This window comes from Psammomys obesus, unplaced genomic scaffold (genome assembly GCF_907164565.1).
Source record: "Psammomys obesus unplaced genomic scaffold, mPsaObe1.curated_primary_1811, whole genome shotgun sequence".
Taxonomy (NCBI): Eukaryota; Metazoa; Chordata; class Mammalia; order Rodentia; family Muridae; genus Psammomys; species Psammomys obesus.
The window spans coordinates 6,880,226-6,906,480 of NW_026596095.1; the positions used below are offsets into that span (position 1 = coordinate 6,880,226).

The 26,255-nt window shown below is 37.6% G+C and overlaps 1 protein-coding gene across 1 annotated transcript in view; it reads left to right on the forward strand.

Moving 5' to 3' along the window:
- Nucleotides 1-26,255, forward strand: part of Dpyd (dihydropyrimidine dehydrogenase) — an 844,213-nt gene that overhangs the window by 298,949 nt on the left and 519,009 nt on the right. The window contains 2 exon segments of the mRNA XM_055628041.1: nucleotides 11,276-11,383; nucleotides 13,340-13,509. Coding sequence (XP_055484016.1) covers nucleotides 11,276-11,383; nucleotides 13,340-13,509 — 278 coding nt within the window.

Genomic DNA, 26,255 nt, shown 5'->3' on the forward strand with positions numbered 1-26,255 from the left:
ATCGCCACAGCAGGTGGCTGTTGCAAATTTGTTTTCTTTGTAAGGCTGGTAGATTTATTTCGTAATATAACTGCTCCTTTTTAGTATTTTATTATTAATGATTTCTTTACTTTGGAATATAGTCTACTTACACAGCCTTAAATACTAATTTCCTAAGACCATCTAAGAACTCCAATCATTAAGAAAAAAAAAACTGCCTGAGGCGTATTACTTGAGTTTCCCTTACCCTAGTTGACAATGTGAAGATTAAAATTTAAGGAAATTGCTTATAATAAATGCCAAAGGAGAAAACAAAAACAAGCAGAGAAAGGATGGAAGTCAAGAAGAGGAGGAAAGAATAAACCCAGGAGACAAAAACATATTTTAATGAATAATACCAAAAGTATACAATTTTGTGATAAAAATGTTACATTAATGCATGCATTTTAGAAAAAGGATTTTAATCAGACCTTGTATAATACTGAAATTAAATTTTAATTATTAAAATAACTGCTAATTTTTAAATAATTAGAACCCTATAAAATTATAAAAAAAGAAAACCTTCATGTCTTTTCCAGGGAGTTTGTTGTATCCTGTCCTACAGATAAAACAAAAGTGAGATGAAATATTAATAAAGAAGTTAAGAAGTTAAGTGTCAATAAAGTGGCTCATATTCCATTTTTATCCTATGCATACATACTTCTTAAATTACTGTATTTTTATTATGCTTGTGTTTTTTCTGACCTTGATATAACAAAGTTTTATATATTAACCATAGTGCTATGAGAGATTTTTTTTTCCTATTTTCTACATATGGTATGAAGGCTTTTTAAAGAAATGTTTGTACTTTATGTAATTATCAATTTTGTTTATTGCATACTCATTTCTGATACTTTTCATAAAGTATTTTCTGTTTTGTTAATTGAACACATTACCTTATTTTGTCATCTTCAAGTTTTTGAGCATAAGAAAAGCTCAGCATACAACATGGCTCTGAAATGTTATATGATTTTGTACAGAAATACCTGTGTATTTTGGGAAATTAGGGTTTGAAGTGCTGGTTCCACTTATAACGTTTTTATGAATCTTATCCTGTTACACTCTAAACAGTTGTGTGACATACACAAGTAATGTGTGTATTTGTAGGGGGAGAGCCCAATCGGCAGTTCCAGAAAGCAGATGTTTAATGGGGATTTGAAAAAATCAATGAAATGAATATTATTGTGATCCATGGTGATCTAATTTCATAGGTGTTTTATTGAATTGCTCCATTCTTTCTGAATTCAACCTGAACACTCAAACTAACCATATTTACAGTGGTTTGTCAGGGAGAAGGCAGAGGCTTTTATTGAGGAAAGAATCACAATAGGGTATCATTGATCTGTTCTCTTTCTAATCAATATATGGATCCCAGAATGATAACCCATATGGTACTCTTGTCCCTTGGAAGCAAGTCATAAGTCCTTTGACTCTATAAATGATATTTAAGTGACACATTAAAAAATGTTAAATTGTTTATAGAATTGCAGACTATATAGGGCCTTGAAAAGTTTGTTTGATTTCAATATTATAATTGCAACATTTGGGGTTTAATATAGGAACTATTTATTCTCTCTAAAACACAAACACATGAGTTTATTCATGATTGTATGCATGTGTTTGCTTATCTAACACAGTATTTTAAATAGTTAAGGCTAATAAACATCTTCTGTGTTTGAAAGGATTTGCCAGCATTTTCTTTACTGTTTAGATCTTTAATTTTCATGGTTTTTATGTTTTATCTGTCAAAACAAACATGACTCAAACTTGAATGTTTTCTTAAATTTACTGGAATGCGTTCATGTATTTTTGATTCAATTTTCAACACAATTCCCATAGATGGAGAGATGGCTCAGTGGTTAAGAACACCAGATTGATTCTTTTACAGAGGACCTGGGTTTCATTTCCAACATCCACATGGTGGTTTACACCCACCAGTTAAATCCAGGCCCAGAGGAGCCAGTGCTCTCTTGCCTCTGAGGGCACTGCACGCTACAGACTGCCATACACAAAGACAAAACACAAACATGGAAACAATGAATACATCTTTACATACATCTCTTTAATAAGTCAAATTTACTTATTTAAAAAAAAAGAATTCAAGAGCCACTATGTTAGGCAATTCATGAGTGTTTCTATAACGAGGAAATAAGGAGTCTAGAGTACAGCTCACTCACCAGGTTTTTAGGCTATTGATATTTGAGATGCTAATATTATTCTTTCTGCTCTGAACTGGAAATCATAGTCACCATACTGTCTTTATTTTTCATATTTCTTGGTTTTGATAACACATGGCTCAAGTCTATTGAACGGATGACAATCAATGAATGACTTTGTCCTAATCACTTTTAATTCTAGACAAAGAAGTCATTTCCTAGGCTATAAACTAATGCATTCAGTAATGACACTTTGATGTATAATGATATTCTGCAGATGATAGGTTAAGTGGGCGTTTAATTCACATGCACACAAATTTGTTGTTTCATTGCATTAAACAATGATTTTTTTTTCTATCTCCCCCTTCTTTCATAAGTTCCCTGAACTCTGCCTAAAGTTTGGCTATAAGTCTCAACATCTGCTTTGATACCTTGCTGGATACAGTCTTTCAGAGGCCCTCTGTGATAGGCTCCTCTCTTGTTCCCTGTTTTCTCCTTCTTCTGATGTCCACCCCATTTACCTTTCTGAGTAAGGACTGATCATCTTACCCATGGCCTTCCTTCTTGCTCAGCTTCTTTAGGTGTACAGATTTTAGTATGTTAATCCTGCATTATATGTCTCATATCCACTTACAAGTAAGCATATACTATGTGTGTCTTTCTGCTTCTGGAATACCTCACTCTGGATGATCTTTTCTAGATCTCAACATTTACCTGCAAATTTCATGATTTCCTTGTTTTTAATTTCTGAGTAGTATTCCATTGCGTAAATGTACCACATTTCTGTGTTTATTCCTCCATTGAGGGACATCTAGGTTGTTTCCAGGTTCTGGCTATTATGAATAAAGCTGCTAAAAACATGGTTGAGCAAATGTCCTTGTTGTATACTTGAGCATCTTTTGGATATTTGCCTAGGAGTGGTAAGGCTGGATCTTGAGGAAGCACTATTGCTTATTTTCTGAGAAAGCGCCAGATTTTTTTCCAAAGTGGTTGTACAATTTTACATTCCCACCAGCAATGGAGGAGGGTTCCCCTTCCTCTGCATCCTCTCCAGCATGTATTGTCTCTTGAGTTTTTGATCTTAGCCATTCTGATGGGTGTAAGGTGAAATCTCAGGGTCATTTTGATTTGTATTTCTCTGATAACTAAGGACGTTGAGCATATCTTTAAGTGTTTCTTTGTCATTTGATATTCCTCTATTGAGAATTCTCTGTTTAGTGCTATAACCCAGTTTTTAATTGGATTACTTGATTCGTTGCTTAACTTCTTGACTTCTTTTTATATCCTGGATATTACCCAGAGCCTACAACATGCTGCTTTTCATTTGAAAATAATAAAACAAATGCATTTAAATGTTCTCAAGTTTTGCAAATAAGTTAGAGGAATTGCAATTGCATTTTACCTTTATTTGATTATTACATATTATATATATATCAAATTATAATACATAACCCCTGAATTAATAAATATAAATATTATATATTAAAGAGGTAAAATGGATGAGTTGAGATGAAATAACATTTTGAAATGTGAAGACCTTATGACATCTGCCATTGACTGCATCTCGCTCTTCTCTCATCATGAGGATAGTAACGTATCAATAGTGTTTGCTTGCTGAAGTCTTGTTTCTGAAGAAATTTGTCGTAACAATACCCAGTGTCCTGAACACTGTTCAGGGAATCACGACCTACAGCCTCATCCATTTCAGTAAAGCTTGTACTAGGGACCAGTTCTCATCTTCACGGTTGTATTCTCATCAGTGAGGTTTGTGGGACACGCCAAAAAGACAATTTATCTGGTGGGTATCTTTCTCACCATGTTCAGCTGTTACCCCCGGAGAAACCTTTAAGCACACAGATCTCATCACATTTTTGTTAAATCAGATTAACACAAATAATTGACCCACTGAGGTCCCGTAAGCAAATATCATTGATTCTCCATGATTGTTTAAAACAACCTGCCACAACTACAAAGATCAAAGCACATACCTGATTCTTCCTTTATTATTTTTTTGGATGAAAATACATTACAGGATATCTAGTATCTTGTTCATGTTAATTGAAATGCAAAACTTGATATGAGCTTGAGGAATGTGGTTCCTATGAGTGCTGCTGTTATTTATCCAAAAGGAGGTCCTTTGGAAACAAAGCAAGGTTACATTTTTTCAAAGAATATCAAATATTGAAAAATCACCAGCAGATGCCCAAGGGGTGTACATTTAAGAAGAAAAACACTTCAGAAAGGAAGTATGCTAGAGAAAACATTCACAAAACACAAAGGCCATCAAAAGACTCAGGCAGCCTTTTCTAAATCAGGAGATTAGAAGCTGGGGGCCACCTTGTCAGACCACAGAGGAAGAGGATCCAGGCAGTATTGATGATACCTGATAGGCTAGAGTCAGATCCAGATCATAGGGGAGGAGGACTTCCTCTATCAGTAGACTCCAGGTGGGGGATAGAGAATAAAGAAGGCAATGGAAAGGGACCAGGAGGAGGTGAGAAAGGGAGCTACAACTGGGATACAAAGTGAGTAAACTGTAAGATAATAATAATAATAATAATAATAATAATAATAATAATAATAATAATAATAAAATAATAATAATGAAGGAGGAAGAAGAAGAAGCTGGTCATAGATCTGCTATCTGCAGCATATACCATCTTTTGGCAAGAAAATGGACTATATGCATTTGGAATGCTTTGTTGGAATACTTGTAATTAATGTGCATTGATTATAACAAGTTCCATGTATAACTTTACCACAGAAAAGACAGCCCCTATGAAGGCTGGGAAATGGCATGCTCAGTTAAGTGCTTGTTGGACAAGTGAGGGTATCTGCATTCACAGTCCAACACCCTTGGAAGAACCAGGCAAAGGGTTGTGCACCCCTTTCTGGGAAATGCCGGAAAGTGGGAAACAGAGACAGGAGAACTCTCTGGGAATTGTTGGTCAACCAGTAAGTTGGTGAGGTAAGTTGTAGGTAAGTTGGTGAGCTCCAGATTAACTCACTGAGCTTACCTAAAGAAAAATTAGGTGGACAGAAATGGAGGATGAAATCTGTCATCAACCTCTGGCCTTCTCATACGTGAGCACATGTACTCACACACACATGCACACACAAGTGGGAGAGTGGGTCATATAGACAGACAGAGACAGAGGAACTTTTTCTGTGACCTTAAGCATAGTTTTTTAGTTTGTGTGGGGTTCACTTTCCCCATATCTAAATTGTGGATAGAAATATTGACATGTGTGCCATACTTCTTTAGATATTTTTTTTCAGTTGCTTCTAAATATTTCTTTTTTAAATTTATTTTTATTATTTTTACTATTATTTACACTTTATTCATTTTGTATTCCCCCATAAGCCCCACCCTCCTCCCCTCCCGATTCTACCCTCCCTCCCCCTTCCTCAGGCATGCCCCTCCCCAAGTCCACTGATAGGGGAGGTCCTCCTCTCCTTCCTTCTGATCTTAGTCTATCAGATATTTTAAATGAATTAATTATACACATCCGCTGCCTACCGGGCAATCATTGCACTGCTTATAGTCGATAAAGGTCAACTAATTTTTTTGGTATAAGCAGAATTTACTTTCTCATTGGGAGCAGTTAAGAATTACTATTTTCCTATACTTCTTAGGGACATGTTGGTTTGTGTAATACAGGCAGCAACAAGCAAATCTTTGACAATTGCCCTTATAAGGAGCACCAATGTCCCGTAGAGCCTTGGCAAGAAACACCCATTAATGAGCATCATGGAACTGTTTTGTTTGTCAAATCACTGTCCATCCCTCCTTATTCATAAACTCTCATCTTCCTACTGGAAGGTGAATCAAAAAGTCATTTCTGTGTCATTTTGAAGTCATCTTCATGGAGACACAAACCTTATTTACTAGTATATCATTGATTCTCAGGGAAGCCTTCCTTTGATAGATAGGGTTTTGTAACTTTCATTTTTCACTTAACGTTGCCTCATTTTTCTTTCCTTGAAGAACTTTACTTAAATTTGCTAAGATTTAATACTTTCCTATGATTTAAACTTTATTCTTTCCTTAGGAGGTGTGATGTTAGAAAGAATTTATAAACTATAGCTTAAATAAGCCTGTCTTAGATCAAAGGCTCATTGAACATTCATTATGTACCAGTTCTCAATGACATATGAATTCACATCAGCATAGGTGATTTCTGAATCTTGCATTCAAGAGAATACTGCAGTTTTTACATCCTTAATAGAAATGGTGATTATCAGAGACTGTGAGTGTCTTGAAGTTCAGAGATATCTGGAAAAAACAGAGTCAGTAGGCATATATGTATATTCATTCATGTGAGAAAGAGAAACAGAGAGACAGAGACAGAGAGAAACAGAAAGTCAGAGAGTATGTATTGACAATCTTATCATTTATCTTAGAAAATAGGTCATTTTTAATTTTGAGAAAAAAAAATCAGAATTATGTAAGAAGCCAAAAGGGATCTCTCAGGCATAATATGGTGTTCTCTCTCTCTCTCTCTCTCTCTCTCTCTCTCTCTCTCTCTCACACACACACACACAGAGAGAGAGAGAGAGAGAGAGAGAGAGAGAATGAGGTTCACAAGCCCAGACTGGATGTGCAATTAGCAATTAGCACGTAGCCCAGATTGGCACTGAATTTACTATGAAGATCAAGATGAGCTTTAGCTCCTGCCTCCTCCTCCATAGTGCTGGGATTACAAGCATGCTTTACCACACCTGATTTAAAATTGAGACCAGAGCCTTGTGCATGCCATACAAACACTCTTGAGCTGGAGTCCTAATGTTCAGTACAGAAACAGGTTTTCTTCCTCTCCCCCACCCCCAACCTTAGGGAAATTGGTTTTCTTAAGACCTTTGGTTGATAGAGAATAAGGCCTGCTCACACTAATGTCTTCAGTTAAAGTCTTACAATTATAGTTTTAAACAGCATTATCTACAGTAATACATAGATTACTATTTTAGTGCATAGCTGGCTCTCTAGCTCAGTCAGCTTGACATATAAAACATTTCATCACAGGATCTTACACAAGATCGCAGCGCTGTTAAGTAGGTGAAGAAGGATTTACTCCAAAATCAGTCTAGTGACCAAGAACTGCTCCTGGTCACACCATAGCATTATAGGTACGTATCTTCCAAAGTGCCCGTGACAAGAACGTTAATGTAACTATATTGAGACATAAGTTACCTGCATTAGAGACATGGCCTTCATGAGTCTTGGGACTCTGTATGCGACCTGAGCTATGCAGGGTGCAGGGATAATTTAATCATCCTAAATCTGTCTAGTTACTGGCTCGTTTTTCATCTTCTTAAGCCAACATTCATAGCTCAGAACAACTTGCCAATTCCCTTTGAAACATTTATAGGGAAACTCTGACCCAGTAAATGTTAAATCCATCATAGTGCCAAATGTAGATCCAAATGAAAGAATTAGAAACCCAATTTCTTTACCCATGTCTTGATCCAAGTGAACAATGAATGAATGAATGAATGAATGAATGAATGAATGAATGAATAAAATTATTATCCCACCCAATATCAACTGATCAGTCCTAAAATCCTACATATACAGGTAACTTTGCATTGACTTAGCAGGTTTTATTTATGTTTATAAATATTTAAGACTGATTCATATTAAGAATTATCTGTGTACTGTTATTTTTTTAATATATTTATCATAACAATTAAAAATGAACCATGAATTTGAGACAGAAGCAAGGGGTGCAGAGTGGGCGCGGTTGCTGGTGCTGGTGGCCACGATGTACATGCTCAGGTTCCCTGAGTATCTCAGTGGCCTACACTCCCGTAGTAGTATTGTCCTCCTGGTATTCAGATCTGTTTGGGCTCCAGGAATTGTTTGTGTGGACTCCGTTGGTGGACCCACAGCACAGGGGCTTCAATGTTGAGAACGCTGTTCCAAGGATCCCTATGTTGCCCACAGTGGGGGTGTGGGTAGGAGGGATCCAATGGATGTCTGGTTGCTAGTGTAGGGGGACCCTGGATCTGGGGCTCTGCAAGCACTCACTTGAAGGTGCACTCACTTGCTTACAGGCCTATTCAGAAAGTAAAGGGTTTACTCCTGTTCTCCACTCTCATATTTGGGTCTGCTGAGGCAAATGAGAACGTAGGAGATCCATCAGCTCAGTGGTGTCCACTGTTTGTACGCCAGGCAGAGAGTCCTGTACTTGAGGTAGCCACCTCTGCTGTTTCAGTCACGAAGCGTGGAGGCTCCTGCTTGGGCTAGCTGCCCATCCTGCTGCCACTGCAGACCTGGAAGCCTGGTACAGCCGCCTGCTAGGAGGCCCATACAGCCACAGGCCTGGGAGGCTTGCCTGTGCTCTCTCAGTCACTGAGCATGGAGACTCGTGCCTGGGGCGACTACTGCTGCCTCTGCTGAGGAGGGAGGCAGGTGCTTGGGGTAAAGGGAAGTACAGGGGGCATTGAATATTCACCACTCTCAGTGCCTGGAGATGTCTATGGGTGACCTGGATCCAAATGGTCCCAGATCACGGGTTGTCCCCTCTCCAACAGGAAGCCCCAATTTCCATGTTCTGGCTTCAGCTGCCCCTCCACTCACCAATTTCAGAGTTTCGGATCCTGTGCCCCTCAGATAAGGTGCACACTGGTTGCTGACAACTTGAACTCTTATTTTCATTTCTTAAATATATATAGTTCATGAGTACATGTTAACAAAGATTTGGAAAAGAAACAATAAGCAAATAGAATATCCGGAATTATCAGAGATAATCTCAATACCAAGTGAGTGTTTTTTTATGTATTAAGTTTGAGCTTGAATATGATATAGTGTTTTTAAAATACACATTATAGGGGCAATTATTGTTTTCTTCCCCCCTTTGGAAATATGATTCATTTAGTTATAACATGGTAATCCTAGTCTTTGTTCACCCTTGAAAATGTTTTTTATTGCTCCTTTTTTACATTTAACATATATATGCATGCCTTTGTCTCTTTGGAATAGATTGGAAACCATTTTCTAAAAATTCAGTAGCAATGTGCTTCTACTAAAAGTGCTTGAAGAGTTGTGTTCACCAACTGTATATTCTTTTCTAATATATTTATTTTTAATTATTATTCTTATTACTATTATTATCACTTACAATTTATGCACTTTGTATCCCAGTTGTAGCCCCCTCCATCATCTCCTCCTTGTCCCACTCTCCTTCCCTCTTCCTCTTCTATCCCTTTTCCCTAGACCACTGATAGGGGAAGTCCTCCTCCTCTACTGTCTGATCCTACCTATCAGGTCCCATCAGGACTGCCTTAATCCTCTTCCTCTGTGGGCTGGCAAGGTTACCCCATCAGGGAAAAATAATAAAGGATCAGGCAAGCAAGTTCATGTCAGATACTGTCTCTTCTCCTCTTACCAGGGAACCTACATGGAGATTGAGATATCTATAAGTTACATCTGAGCAGGGGCATAGGTCCTCTCTTCATTAAGACTTCCTGCACTCTGTCCAAAGCTTGACTGTGAGTCTCTGCATCTGCTTTGATCCCCTGCTGGTTGGAGTCTTTTAGAGGACTTCTGTGGTAGGCTCCCATCCTGTTCTCTCTTCTACTGCTTCTGGTGCCTATGTTGTTTTCCCTTCTTTGTAAAAATTAAGCATCTTCCCTAGGGTCCTCCTTGTTACTTAGCTTCTGTAGGTCTGTAGAATTTAGTATGCTTAGCCTATATTATATGTCTAATATCCGCTTATAAGTGAGTAATATATCAGGCTTGTCTCGCTGCCTCTGGGATACCTCTGTCAGGATGATCTTTTCTAGCTCCTTCCATATTAAATAATATATCTGAGTAATAGATGTTTTACTTCTTAAAGGTTTTTTGTTTCCACTCATCTTTTATTATTACTATGACTCTGCTTTTCTGTGGGTGCGCATATGTATGTGTGCATGTATATATGTGGATGTGAGTGCATGCACGAGTGTGTGTGTGTGTGTGTGTGTGTGTGTGTGTCTAAGTGAGCAGCAAGCATCTGCAGATCAGAAGACACTTTTGTAGTGTCTGTTGTCCCTTTTATCTTTACATGGGTTCCTGAGATTGAACTCAAGTTTGAACAATAGCTGTCTTTACCTACTGAGCCATCTCATCAACCTTCATCTCTCATCTTTTAATTCACCTATAATTTGACACTGAGGAGAAGCTGAACTTTTGTTGTAAAATCCGTTTATTCTTTGGGGTGTATTTATGTCCATTTTCCATAGAATATTATTCTTTCTTGTCCATTAATTAAATATGTACCCACGACAGATTTTCTTTTTAGCTTTGCTAAAGGTTTTTAACTCTCAACATATTCTATACTCTCAAACATTTTTATTTAAAACATAAAATACTATAATTTTCCCACTAATACTGTATCAGGGCATACTATGTTTTGCATGTTGTTAAACAGTATATTTCTATTTTGTGTATATTTATATATTTTTGCATGTAATGTAAGTTAATATGAAGTTTGTGATATCTATTTAGCTTTGTATTAAAGATATACAAGACCTGTTAAATCAGTGTCTTAGGTAGGGTTACTATTTGGTGTGATGAAACACAATGACCAAAAGCAAATTGGGGAGGAAAGGGTTTATTTGGCTTATGCTTCCACATAGTAACCCATCATTGAAGAAAACAAAAATAGAAACTCAACAGGACAACAGCCTACAGGGCAGAAGATGATGCAGAGGCCATGGAGGGGTACTACTTTTTAGCTTGCTCCTAATGGCTTGCTCAGCCTGTTTTCTGATATGACCCAGGACCAACTGCCCAGGGATGCTACAGTCAACATAGGCTCAGCCCTCCCTACTCAGCCACGAAGTAAGAATATGCTCTCTAGGCTTTCCCACAGCCTGATCATGTGGAGCCACTATCCCAATTGGGGCTTCCTCCTAACCAGTGACTCTTGCTTGTGTCAAGTTGAATAAAACCACCCAATACAATCGCATTATCTACATTTATTTTTTGGTGTGTGTATAAACATTTTTTTCCACTAACAGCCATATTATTTTGAACATTGTCTTTATTTTTCTAATCTTAATAATCATTTAGTAAAGGGATTGCTAATGATATTATTTTTTTTAACTTTGTTAAATAGGCTTGCCAGAACCCAAAAAAGACCATATTTTCCAAGGCTTGACACAAGACCAAGGATTTTACACATCCAAAGACTTTCTGCCACTTGTTGCCAAAGGCAGTAAAACAGGTAAAACCTATAGATTTTGTCTCAATGTTGTCCGTGTTGCTCCAGGCATTATAAATTTATATTAAATTCAAACTCAGTAGGACATTGTTCATATCTTATCTGGATTCTTGAATAAACAGCACTAAGATAAAAACATTAAAGAGCCTGATACTACATTTTGCAGGAATTATAGAATAGCCTATTCCGAGAAAGCGTCATGATACAACGTTCTTTTTTTTTTTTTTTAAGTCTGAATGTTTTTTTTTTTCTAAGTCTGAAATGCATCATGAACAATTAACTCAAAATAAAAAAAAACATTAGCAAACAACAGAGGAGACTCTAGCAATGCAGGCGAGATTTCTACTTAGCGAGCTATTTTAAAGTAGGGTGAATCTTCTCGTGTCGGGTGTGATGTGTGCCTGCAGAGGCAGGAAGATTAAGACTAATCTGAGCAGTAATTCTAGGCAGTTAAAGGAAGACACTTTGATAGACACCCTTTTATTTCATGTACCCCAGGACTAACAACCTGAAGGGAAGACTACACCAAGCTTTACCTACATTAATGCCCTTGACCTGGTGATGAAGAAGCTGTAATATATATATTTTTTTAACTAAATGATCTAAAATTTTTAAACGTTTATTTTTGAGGAAGGCTGAGCCATATGTGTCCCTACATCTAATTATGTGTGGAAATGATCAAAAACTTTGTTTCCTTTTTCCTCAAAATTTAAACAGGAAAGCAACTTTCTGTATTAAATTTACTTGAAAGGTAGTGACAATGAAGTAAATCTTCTGTATCTGTGTCTCAACCCCTGAGTCCAGAGAGCTTGTGTTTTTCTCACAGGAAGATCATAGTGCACCAAGCTTGTATTTGACTATCACAGAATGTCAACTGTCTAATCCCAAATAGAAAGTCTTCTAAACAAAATGATTATAGTTATTGAAATTATAGGTCTAGTCATCATCTGGGGTGGCATTTCAAAAATTATAGTAATTTATCTTATCAGCAGTTTATAATACAGTACTGATAATAGAGTACTGTCTAAGACAGAACACAATCTGAATTTCTTTTTCTCCAAGGATCTTCAAAAGGGTGCCGGGTCTTCCTCTAGTTATCCTGAGAAACGTATCTTTTCGAAGTCATATTTCTCAATCTGGTGGGATGGCTCAGCAGGTAGAGGCACCTAAGCATACACTGGACACATGAGTTCCATTCCTGGACCCCACAACATGGCAGGAGAGGAATTACAGCTGAAAGGTGTCCTCTGACCTCCCCATGTACACTGTGACATGTAAAAATGCCTGCACACACATAAGCATGACATTAATTAATGAAATAAAACAGTTTTAAGAGGAACCTATGTATATATACATATAATATATATATATATAATATATATATGTTAATTTTCCAGTTTCACAGAAAGAGCCAGAGAAATTAAAAAAAGAGACAGCTCTATTAGAGCCACCATCCCCAGAAATTCCTGAGTTACAAACATGACACTTAACATGTTAATTTAAAAACTCTACTAAATATAAAATATGTAGTAGAGTTATGTTAGAAATTATGTAAAGTATTATAACAAAACGTAATAGATATGGGATGAGATGATAAGCATTGCTTTGTTTCGCTAATGTATAGAAATTTAATTAGGCAAAAGTAAAATATGTATCATGACTTTTAATTTATTCATTATGTTTATCATGACTAAAATTCCATAAAAGTGTTGCAGCAGTCCTTTTAGAAGGGGAAAAAAAGAAAGATAAGGGTACTGAGTATGAAATTACATATATGAGCATATTTTTAAAATGGGAATAAAACTGTCTCTCAACGAAGCAGAATAATTTGATAGTGACACTCCACCCCGGAAAACTGCAAGATGCAATTTTACAGTGCTTTGAGTACAAGTATCTTTTGAGCTGTCATGCAGAAATGGTTTCTCTACTTGAAAATGGGGTTTTCCTTTCATCGTTCAGGAATGTGCGCCTGTCACTCTCCGTTGCCGTCCATCCGGGGAGCCGTGATTGTACTCGGAGCTGGGGATACTGCCTTTGACTGCGCGACATCCGCTCTGCGCTGCGGAGCCCGTCGCGTGTTCATCGTCTTCAGAAAGGGCTTTGTTAATATTCGAGCTGTTCCGGAGGAGGTAAAGCATCAGCTTCCGAGGAGACAGGGCTGGCGTCCTGCAGACTTTAGGCAGTGACACTGTTGCTATGCAGCCCTAATTTAAATCATCAGACTGTCCTTAAAGTGGACCGATGGAAACTAATTAAATTCTGGGCTATGTGTAATTATTTTCATTTTGACAGTCCACTTAAAAGGAACTTTAAAATATTAATTTGGATAAAATGATACATGCATTTGGGTCAGAATCGCTGGTCTATCTTTTTGTCAGCGTTGTAATATCTTTGAAGTGTATCCTAATTAGTAACAGTCAAATGTGCTAAGTCTTCCATATCCTCAACAATCTGCATTTTTCATAAAATGTCTGGATGTTATATGAATGTTTTATTGAAGACAACTAAGATCCCCAAAGTCTAACTACACTAATAACTAATACACACACACACACACGTGTACTTATATAGACATATATCTACACACATATATGCATATGTGTATATATATAGAGAGAGAGAGAGTGAGAGAGAGAGAGAGAGAGATGCACTTTGTTCATACTTAGAGTGAACTGTTTCTGCTAGAAAGAAAATTGAATGAAATCGCAGCATAGTATTTTTGAAGAGCCTTCATATGAGCACTGATTAGATTCAGTATTTAGTTAACTTACTAAAGATGACAGATTTAACACCCTTTCATTCTGGCCTGACTTCTATAGAGCATAAGCTGACTGTGTACACCAAGATCCCTCCAATTTAATCCTATCAGAGAAAGATAATATTTTATAAGGGACACTAGTCATGAGGCCATAAGCTGAGTATATTTGTGGAAAGATAAATTGCCCATTTTATTCAAATCAGTGTTTTGAATTTGATTTACTTGAAAATGCCCGCACATGCTTGGAGGCTTCTATCTGGCAAGAATTATAACTGCAGTTGGTGGGTAATTTGTCAGATGCAGATTAACCATAGCACAAATTGACCTCAGTAAATGATCGGTAGTCACTAGTTCAAAGCTACTTCAAATGTCAGTTTTGTTCTGTGGATTTTACTCCATTTACTATTTTAATATGTTTTTTCCATTGTGGTCTTATAATCATCAGAATCTTTTCTGACATATACTTTTAGGAATTCACTAGTTCACTCATGTTATCCTACAAATTTAAACAGCCTACAACATTAATTGGAGCTAATTTTACTTATTTTTATTGCTTTGCATAGTGTAGGACTTGCAAAATATAACAAACTTGTGAAACACACTTTACATTAAGTATTTACCTTTTGTTCACCTATTTCATATAATTAAAATGGATTCATGACCAAAAGTTGAACTCTGAGGGTTGGAAGTGAAAGATAGCCCTGTATATTGGCACTCTATTTGGTGTGACAAGAGTACCTGGCACAAAAACAAAACAAAATAAAACAGGACTAAACAGAACAAAGGTTTACGTTAGCTCAGTGTTTAAGTCAAGGCGTTACTTAGAATCACCAATTTGGTCTACGTTGGCAGAAACTGTGGGAGAGACCTGTTACGCGGGAACATGCTTATCTCAAGATGGCCGTGAAGGGGGCAGAGGCCAAAATAAATCTCTCAAGATCACTTCTTCAGGGACATATTTCTTACAATTAAGTCCTGTCTCCTAGAGCTTCTACCAACTTCCCAATAGCACTGTCAAGCGAGATCAGGGCTTTTACATATGCTTTTGGTGGACATTCCATATTCAAATTTTAACATCCCCAAAGGCAGTATTAATTCCTTCACTATTGATTGAATCATCGTCTTCTTATTGTCTTACATTAGGAAGTGTGACTAGACACACATTTCAACTATTTCTCTCTTACTCCGAACTCAGAAAAACAAAAAACAAAAACAAACAAACTCACTCTTGAGAGCTACTTAGGAAACTAAGTGCGTTTATTTATGTTGACTGACCAGCTACTGTGTACTAGGCATTATTTCAACTGATTAGAATGTATCAAAGAGAATTTCATGCCCTCATAATGTTTGTAGTTTCAGGAAATAAGCAAGGACTAAGCAAGCACCTAACGTGCCTTGCTTATTTGGGAAAATAAACGTATTATACCATAAGTAATAATTGAAAATTTTGTTCTTATATGAAAAACTTGTTCTAATATATATATATATATATATATATATATATATATATATATATTTACCTGATGATATATGGAGTGAACAGGATGTGCTTGGGTGCAGAGAGTAGTGGAGGAAAAGGCAGCATACCCCTTACGTAGGGTATTCTGACAGGTATTTCTGATTAGCGTTGAGTATAGAAAAGATAACATTGAGGGAAGATTGGCACCCGGTAACAAACACTGTTGACGTAGTTAAAGGTTCTCAGTCACAATAGAAAAAGTCTCTTAGAGAGCTCATGTGATCATAAGATGATATAGGTGGGCTGCCTATGAGGATTCGGTGAGGACTTGTGAGAACCTGGCACAAAAACAAAACAAAATAAATCTAAGTAACGGAAAGTAAAACCTCGGAATTGGTCTGAATCAAGAATAATGAAGGCCTAAGATAGATTTTGGATTTACTACTCTGCAGAATTTTGCTTGTGGGACAGTACAGACAGAAGGAAGGAGGCTAGTGAGTTGGTTGGTGTAATAAGATACAGAACAGAAGGGATCACAGGCTAGGCAAATCCAGTAGAATGGGCATGGTTGCAGGGTACAAAGAGGAAGTAATGAGCCTCAGGAACACAAGCGGGATGCCCACAGTGGATCTTCAGTAGAGCTCCAGTTGATCAGAGCTTACTTAAATATAGAACAACTGGTATTGTTATTGTTATTTATTTATTATTATTACCTTATAAGGAACTAAAAGTCTTATATATTCTTAAAAGGAGATGACTTGTTTTTTTAATTTAATTTTATTTTATTAATTACACTTTATTCACTTTTTATCCTCCCATAAGCCCCTCTCCCCTCCCCTTCTGATACTACCCTCCCTCTGCCTTCTTGATGCATGCCCCTCCCCAAGTCCACTGATAGGGGAGGTCCTCCTCTCCTTCCTTCTGATCTTAGTCTATCAGATCTCATCAGGAATGGCTGCATTGTCATCTTCTGTGGCCTAGTAAGGCTGCTCCCCACACAGGGGAAGGTGATCAAAGAGCAGGCCAATCAGATTATGTCAGAGGCAGTCCCTCTTACCATTACTATGTAACCCACTTGAACACTAAACTGCCATGGACTACATCTGTGCAGGGGTTCTAGGTTATCTCCATGCCTGGTACTAGTTTGAGTATGAGTCTCTGGGAAGAACCTTGTGTTCAAATTTTCTGGTTCTGTTGCTCTCCTTGTGGGGTTCCTGTCCTCTCCAGATCTTACTATTCCCACTTCTTACATAAGATTCCATACACTCTGCCCAACAACTGGCCATACGTCTCAGCGTCTGCTTTGATAGTCTGCAGGGCAGAGCCTTTCAGAGGCCCTCTGTGGCAGGTTCTTAGGTTGTTTTCTGTTTTCTTCTTCTTCTTCTTCTTCTTCTTCTTCTTCTTCTTCTTCTTCTTCTTCTTCTTCTTCTTCTTCTTCTGTCCATCCTCTTTTCCTTTCAGGATGGGGATTGAGCGTTTTAGTCAGGGTCCTCTCTCTTGATTAGTTTCTTTAGATGTACAGATTTTAGTAGGTTTATCTTATTTATGTGTCTATATGAGTGAGTACATACTGTGTGTGTCTTTCTGCTTCCTGGACAGCTCATTCAGGATGATCCTTTCCAGGTCCCACCATTTACCTGCAAATTTCATGATTTCCTTATTTTTCATTGCAGAGTAATACCCCATTGTGTAGATGTAACACAATTTTGGCATCCATTCATCAGTTGAGGGGCATCTGGGCTGTTTCCAGCTTCTGGCTATTACAAATAAAGCTGCTACAAACATGGTTGAGCACATGTCCTTATTGTGTATTTGAGCCTCTTTTGGATATATGTCTAGGAGTAGGATGGCTGGATCTTGAAGAAGCACTATTCCTAGTTGTCTGAGAAAGCAGCAGATTGATTTCTAGAGTGGTTGTACAAGTTTACATTCCCATCAGCAGTGGAGGAGGGTTCCACTTTCTCCACAACCTCTCCAGCATGTGTTGTCAGTTTCCTTGTGTGTGTAGGCTTTTTGCTATTTCTGTTGTTGTTGAGGTCCAGCTTTATTCCATTGTGATCAGACAGGATACAAGGGATTATTTCAATCTTCTTGTATCTGTTGAGGCTTGCTTTGTGACCAACTATATGGTCTATTTTGGAGATGGCTCCATGAGGTGCTGAGTAGAAGGTAAATTCTTTTGTGTTTGGGTGTAAGGTTCTGTAAATGTCTGTTAGGTCCATTTGATTCATGACCTCTGTTAGAGACTTTGTTTAATTTCTGTTTTGTTAACCTGTCCTTTGTTGAGAGTGGGGTGTTGAAGTCTCCCACTATTAATGTGTGGGGATCTATGTGTGGTTTAAGTTTTATAATTTTTTTTTTTTACAAATGTGGGTGCCCTTGTATTTGGGGCATAGATGTTCAGGATTGTGATGTCTTCCTGGTGAAATTTTCCCTTGATGAGTATGAAGTGTCCTTCCCCATCTCTTTTGATTAATTTTGGTTGAAAGTCTATTTTATCAGATATTAGAATGGCTACTACTGCTTGCTTCTTGGGTCCATTTGCTTGGACAGTCATCTTCCAACCCTTTACCCTCAGGTAATGTCTATCTTTGTGACTTAGGTGTGTTTCTTGTATACAACAGATTGTTGGGTTTTGTTTATGCATCCATTCTGTTAGTCTGTGTGTTTTTATTGGGGAATTTGAGTCCATTGATGTTGAGAGAGATTAATGACCAGTGGCTGTTAGTTCCTTTGATTTTGATATTGGCTGTGGTTATAAGGTTATGTGCTTGGTTGCTTTTTGTTTTACTGTAGTAAGGTTAATTATTCCCTGTGTTTTCTTGAAAGTAGCTAGTTTTCTTGGGTTGTATTTTCTCTTCGAGTGTCTTCTGTAATGTTGGATTTGTGTGTAGATATTGTTGAAATTTGTTTTCATTAAGTATTTTGTTTTCTCCATCTATGAGGACTGAGAGTTTTGCTGGGTATAGTAGCCTGGGCTGACATCTGTGTTCTCTTAGGGTCTGCATGATATCCGTCCAGGCCCTTCTGGCTTTCATAGTCTCTGTTGAAAAGTCAGGTGTGATTCTAATGGATTTGTCATTATATGTTACTTGGCCTTTTTCCCTTGTAGCTTTTACTATTTTTTTGTTGTTGTTGTTCTGTATATTTACTGTTTTGATTAGTATGTGGCGGGAGGATTTTCTTTTCTGGTCTAATTTATTGGGTGTTCTGTAGGTCTTTTGTATTCTTATTGGCCTCTCCTTTAAGTTGGGGAAATTTTCTTCAATGATTTTGTTAAAAATATTTTCTGAGCCTTGGAGGAGGGAATCTTCTTTTTCCTCTATTCCTATTATTCTTAGATTTTGTCTTTTTATGTTGTCTTGACTTACTTGGATGGTCTGTGTCAGGAATTTTTTAGATTTAACATTTTCTTTGACAGATACATAGATTTCTTCCATTGTATCTTCTACACCTGAGATTCGTTCTTCCATCTCTTGTAGTCTATTGGTTATGCTTACCTCTGTAGTTCCTGTTTTCTTCCCTAAGTTCTTTCTCTCCACAATTTCCTCCATTTGTGTTTCCTTTAATTTTTCCAATTCTATCTTCAGAGCCGTTTTGTTGATTTCCTTCACCTGTCTGACTGCATTTTTCTGTTTTTCCTTCAATTCCTTCAGCTGTTTGTTTGAACAGTCCTCTGTTTCTTTTATTTCTTTCAGTGATTTAAGCATTTCCTCTCTAAAGGCCACAAACTCTTTGGCTGCAACTTCCTGTATTTCTTTATGAATGAATGGCCATAATCTGTTTGTTTTTATATTCCTCTGTTTCTTTACGGATAGCCATAATCTGTTTGAGTTTATCTTCCTCTAAGTTTTTACTCATTTTATTTGTTTCCTCTGTTATCTTCTTCATGAGCATAGTTGTTAGGTCATCTTCTTGAATTTCAATTATGCTGGGGTGTCCAGGGCTACTTGCCCTTGGATAACTGTGTTCTGGAGATGCCATATTGCTCTGTCTTTTTTTGTTTGAGCTTTTACACTGGCCTTTTACATTGGGCTATCTTAGGTGTTTGGGGTTAGTTTCTGGTGGTTCCTGGAATCCTGTGGTGGTGAGAATCCCCTTGGCAGGAAGATGGTTTTTCCTGAAGGAAGCCTTCTCAGCTTTTTGGGTATAGTCACTGGATGGCCGGTGTTTTTCAGGAGTTGCCAGTGCTCATCTCAGGCATAGAGACCTGAGTGGTAACTGTGGTCCTTGTTAGTCGAGAGGGCTCTCCTTTCACCCAGAGAAGTCCTGAAGACAGCTGCCCTGCTTCTGGGTTTCTTGCTGTAAATTTAGTGATCTGCTGCTGTAACCTGTGTGTCCTGTGGTTTGGTCAGTTTTGTTAAGGATAACTCGTTGCCCCTTGGAGCAGTATCTGGGGGTTGATCTCAGGAATTCCAGGCTTTTATAGGTCTGAGGTTGGGGCTCTGTGCCCCAGTACCCAAGCGATAATCTGTGGTGTGTGTGTACCACTCTCCTGGTAACAGCAGGCTATCTGGTGCACAGCAGGTCCCTGGGTTGGGCCGGTCTGTGTGACCTTTTTCAGGGATATACTGGGTGGCCTAAGTCTGTCCCCTTTGCTTCCTTCCCTGTGGGGTTTTCTCCTGACAGGGACTCGCAATCTCTGTTGCCCTGGGGAGCACAGCTCTGTCTGTGCCAGAGAGCTGGGTGCGCAGCAACTGTCTGTGCTCTCGGCTGGAGCCCAGTTCAGTGATGGCGACTTGTACCCACCAGTCTGAGAGACTTTTTCCAGGGAAAGACTGGGTGACCTAAGTCAGTACGGTTTCCTTCCTTCCCTGTGGGGTTTTCTCGCGACTGGGACTCCCAGTCTCTGGTGTTTTTTGTGCCCACCGATCAGCCTGGGAAGATGATCAGGACACACATGCATGTGGCTCTGGTATGGCAACCTAGTGCCTGTGCGACCCGGGATCTCCTCCGGGTTCTGGCTGGGTGACCTGAGAGTGGACCCGACTGATTCCTATGCCGTGGGGGTTTCCTCTCACCTGGGAAACACAATCGCTGTTGTTTTAGGGCCCAGAGTTCAGTCTCTTAGTCACTGTATGGAAAATGTGGTCCTGCTCCTCAGATGCAATGTTCTCCTGGCGCCGCCATCTTGTCCCCAGGAGTTGACTTTTATATGAAATCAAAGACTGTGGACATCTTTCTTGCTCAGTTTTATCATTTTTCTTATCAAGCATGTTAGTGACACATGTAAGGTGTTCAACAAACAGTTGTGGTATCAGTATTATCTAGAGAGTCTCAAAACTATGGTTCCTTGTACTAAACATATAGGTTGACCGAATTTTACATTCCGAGAGTGCTCATGTAGTAATTTTAGGCCAAGCCAGAACATGAGATGTGTAACATGTCATGCGGAGTATATTAACATAAAAGTATATAAAGACTTCAAGCTTGTGTATTTGCCCAGTATGCATGATACTTTGAATTGAATGACTCCAGCATTTATAGAGGTTTCCATGTTCGTTTGTCATAGTCATTACTTGGTTTTCTATAGTTCAAAACAGCGCTCAAAGTTTACAGTGAAAAAGAGTTGTCAGTGTCATGGATATCAAGTATCATTTATCTACTTCAATACATGGAATTTGAGAGATTATGTTCAGGGACATATTTTTCCTAACAGTGTCTCAATTCTTTTGTGTTTCTCTATTTTTCTCATATGCTTCATTCTCTCAACACTTTTTTCTACCATACTCTATTTTCTCAAAGTCAATGAGTGTTAAAGAACATAGCTTACATAGCTTTCTAATGAGTTTTTTTCCTCCTATAAATATAATATATAATCATTTGGACTTGGGTTAAATGTGGAAAAATGGCTTGTCTACTAATAAATTGCCTCATAACTGAGTAAGTATTCATATGTTAGCATTCGTATGTTTAAAACTTCACTCCATTTTTTTTTGAGAGAGGAAAAGCAGACCAATTAGACACTTTTCTGAGCCTTTAGTAACAGGTATGAATTATTGCAGAGACAATAACTTTTGACATGAAATTGCTCTTGTGGTTGTGGTTAATAATTAGTTTATTTTCTGCTGTTGTGACAAAATACTACAACCAAGACAATTTATAGGAGGAAGACTATTTGGGTGTTATGCTTTCAGATGGATAGTCCATGATGGCATAGGAGGCTTGGCAGTGTGTGATGGGCATGGTGGCAGGAAGAAGAAGCTGAGGGATCACATCATCAAAAACTAAAACGAAGCAGAGAGAAAGCCTGGGTAGGTCAAGACGGTGACATCTTCATGTCCACATAGTGATGTACTTCCTCAGTAAGACTGCCTCACCTCCCCAAACAGCACTGACAATTGGGATCCAAGTGTTCAAACATCCACATTCACGGAGGACCTTCCTTCATTCAAACCACCACAATGACCAAGACCAATACGCCTGAATCTAAAATTATTTCAATCAATAAAACTAGGAAGCATCTCATAATAAAAATTTTAAGGACAAATGCAAGCTTGTTTTTTTTTCTAATGCATAGGTTTTCAAGATTTAGAGTGGATTAAAAATCACATAGCTAAACACAGACCGCCAGGTCCTGTCCCCAGAGTTTCTGTCAAAGTAAGTTTGGTGTGGGCCTGAGAATTTGCATTTTAACAAGCTCCCTGGTGGTGCTGTGGCTGCTGGTCCACTGCTCTAATGTATCATCAATGAGTTTCCAGCTGTCTAATTAGAACCATAAGCAGTGTGCTGTTTGGAGGCGCTTTCCATCTTAGTTAAGAAAGCATTAATGCTGAAGGATATAGGTTTGATGAGATGAAGATAGGAGGGCATCATCAGCATATTGATGTAATTCTGATTCCAAATGTCTCTCAGGCTCCCTAGTGGCCTCACACACATGCTAAATAGGATGCTACTGACACACTAGCACTTCTCAGCCCTCAGTCCTTGGGGAAACCAGCCAATCACTCAGCGCTATCCTTTAAGAAGATGAGGAAAAATCTGTTAATAATTCCCTCCAGTACTTTCTGCAAGCTTAAATAGGTGAGATTAAATTTCACAGGATAGCAGAATCCCCCAAAATGCTGGTATTAAAAGCTGTTGACAGATCAGACAGAACTGCCAGAATGCTGTAGGCGATTGGGAATCCCTAAAAGGAGGCATGAAGGTCAGGACTCAATAGACCTGCTTAACTTGATCAATTTAAACGATAAGGTTAAAGAAGGACTTTGTAGGTGTTATTGATTATGGTAGAGAAGAGTGCAGCTCAGAATTAGTTTTAATAACAAATCCCATTCATAAAGTATATTTCAGGAATCTGTTGTATAGCTACCTAGTTTCTAAATGGCAGCAGAGTATCATCTATATGGTATTCTTTTCTGTACTATATCCTCTGTTGCTTTATCAGGATAGTAAGTGGTTTAATAGCTTTTCCTGTTACCAAAAATTTTACTTATTTAAAAGGTTGGCTGTCTTGATAATTAAGACTATTTATTATCTTAATATAAATATTTGTGCCTGATTATTTGGTCCATTAGTCCAAAAATGTTTTACTGTGATTTTGAAATGGTACATTCCCATATGAAAGGATATACCTATGAACTGAATCCTTTCAGGAAAATAGACAGATCCCACATTATGTCTTTTATGGGGCACGACTTACAGTCCGCCTACACAGCATATTGAACATTAAATGACAATGTTAAAGCTACATTCTTTGTTTAATCCTCTGTATCTTGCTGATCCTTTTTATTTGTTTATTTTTGTACAAGTAACAGATGCTTCCTAGCTTTTATTTAATTACATATATATATATATATATATGTATATACATCAGCCTGTGATTATTTTTAGTAAATAACCTATAGAAGCTCACAAATTTAATTTTCCCCAGCAAGGGTGATATTCACAACTGCTCCTCTGCATTTGTCACCTACACATTTGAGAGCCATTCTTCATGGAATGTGATCAGAGACTTGTTAGCATGATGGGCCGGGGGGAGTTGATTACAAACAAATAAATATACACGACGGCCCCCAGGCAAACAAAGTTAATTAATGGCAGTTAGGAGCTCCCTGGGTACTACTATAGTAAGTGCATATTGAATACTTTTTGATGGCAGAGATATGAGATGTATGAATGTGTTTACCAGGTGTAACGTTGTGTTGGTTTAGTGTCGTGTGAGTGGTTAGAAAGAAATAGAAGTATGGAAATGAAAGTTGGAGCATGTTGTTCCGTGATTATAAAACCCAGTCTGAGTTTTCTGTCTATGATATCAGTGCAGGAGCAACATGCTTTGTAAGGATTCTTCTATTCCCCAAGTTTTGTCATCCTACTATCCAAAGAGAAATATGAGAGGGGACTGCAATCTGGGCAAGAGCCAACAAAAAACCTCATGTATATTCAAGATTGTGTATTTAAAGGCAATGTTCAAAATGCCATGGGGGTTGTTGGCTCTGGGTATCTCTAGTGCTGAAGATGATTCATATTTTGGAATGTTTTCCCAATCTCTTTTATATATATATATATATATATATATATATATATATATATATATATATGAGAGAGAATGTACCATATTAAATATTGCTGTATTAAGTTTAGTAGCCTTTCTGCCTTTAATTCTACTTACTTTGGATCTTAATATTTTTAAATTGTCTTATAAGGTGGAAATCCTAAAATGTAATTATTTTATTTATTCATTTATTTGAACAAATGGCCTTACACTGTAGTCTAGGCTAGTCTTGAAATTACTAGCCAGACCAGGCCAATTAATCCTCCTGCCTCAGCCTCCTGAGAACTGGGATCACAGACAAGTTCCATCTTCCCTGAATTGTGGTAATTTATTAAATCCATATTTTAGCCAGTATGTAGCACTCAAAAAGGAATAGTAAAAGAAAAAGACACAGGGATTACCATAAAATTATCATATTTTATATTTTAGTTCTGAAAATTGAGCATAAGCCTTCAACATTTTACACAAGCATTTTACTTCTGAGCTACATTCCAAGCCAATTTTATTAATTATATTTTGAGATGAGTTCTTCCAATGCTTCAAAAAATAGCCTGGAATCTCTGTGTAAGCCAGGTGTGTCTTGAACTTGTGATCCTACAGTGTAACCTTCTTGAGTAGCTAGGATTTCAAACATAAGACTACCTTAGCTACTTCTCTCTCTCTCTCTCTCTCTCTCTCTCTCTCTCTCTCTCTCTTAAAGGTGACATAACTGCCCTTCAAGGCCCTCCCTGAAGATTTTTTTTTTCCTGAAGACTTCTTCTGTTATTTTCTTAATTCATGTTTATTTCAAGACTCTTTTTGGACTTTTATGCTTTCTGCGGCTCTAATACTCACCATAAATGGTTGATATTTCTTTATAATGATCTCACAAATTAAAATGCAGATTTCTTCCATCAGTTCTTTTATTCAGTTCATTAGTTGACTACATGAATACAATAATTTCCCCTTCAAATTAGCTGATGAATGACCCATGTTAAATAAATATATATAAAGCATCTCAAACTTGTAAGAATATTTTAAATAGGAATGAAATGAATACTATGCATTTCCACACCTCAAAAATATTTCAGATATGTTTCAGATAAATTATTATTTTTTTACTTTAAATTTTCATTTTCTCTCATTTCAGGTGTGATATTCACTTTTAAACACAGCTTGTCGAAACCTAAAACAGCCTTAGAAAAATATCTCAGTTGATCAGTTCTCTAGATCAGGCTGACTTCGGTGCAGTTTTCTTGTTTGTCTGTTGATACATACCATTGTGGGGCAGCCCCATTCCCTAGAATGGTCTCTAAGATGTATAAAATAAAGTAGCCATCTGAACACAGACAAGCAAACAGGTAGCATAGGTGCATTTGGTTCCTTTAACTCTTGTCTGTGGGTATAGTGTGACAGCTGTTTCAAACTCTTACCTTTTTTACTTCTCTCAAATAGTGGATTGTAACTTAGAATTGTAAGCCAAATACTCTTTTTTTTCTACCCTGTCCTGCTTTTATTAAAAATAAGACACACTTTAAAATCATCATCCAAAATTAATTATTTATGGACTCTGGACTCTTAAAAGTTAACTGAGGACTGAAAACATGATAAAACCAGAAAACATGATCAAGGAATATGAAAACATCAAACTTAATTAAAACATAGCAGAATTAGGGGAAGACTGGCATTTTATAGAAGAAGAGAGAATTGTAATTGATACAGAATTTGAATATCTAGTTGTTTCCAGATTGAAAAAAAAGATATCTCCAACACACCAAGTTATACGGGAAAATCTTTTTGTGTAATGTTACAGTAGCAGCCAGAATAGCTTTACTCCAGCAAAATTTAAGGTGAAGAACCATGAGATCTAGTCAGGTTTAAGGGAATGTCATCAGTCATAAATGAAGAGTATAAAAATGTTCTTTTCTTCCTAGAAGTGATATGCTTTATGAGAGCTGGCGAAGTCACTTTATAGTCTCTCAACTATTCCTTATGCTGCAGCTCTGATTGCTGCAGCTCAGTAGTGGCCCAATCCAGCTTGTAAGGACTCAGTGAGAGAACTACCGTATTTATCCAATGTGTACTACAGCTCTCATGTGGAGTAGTATGCCTTTATGCTCAAAATGTTTTGCCTTTTGAAGAGTTTTAAGAGAGAACAGTGATGACTGTGGTAGGCAGTGGATTT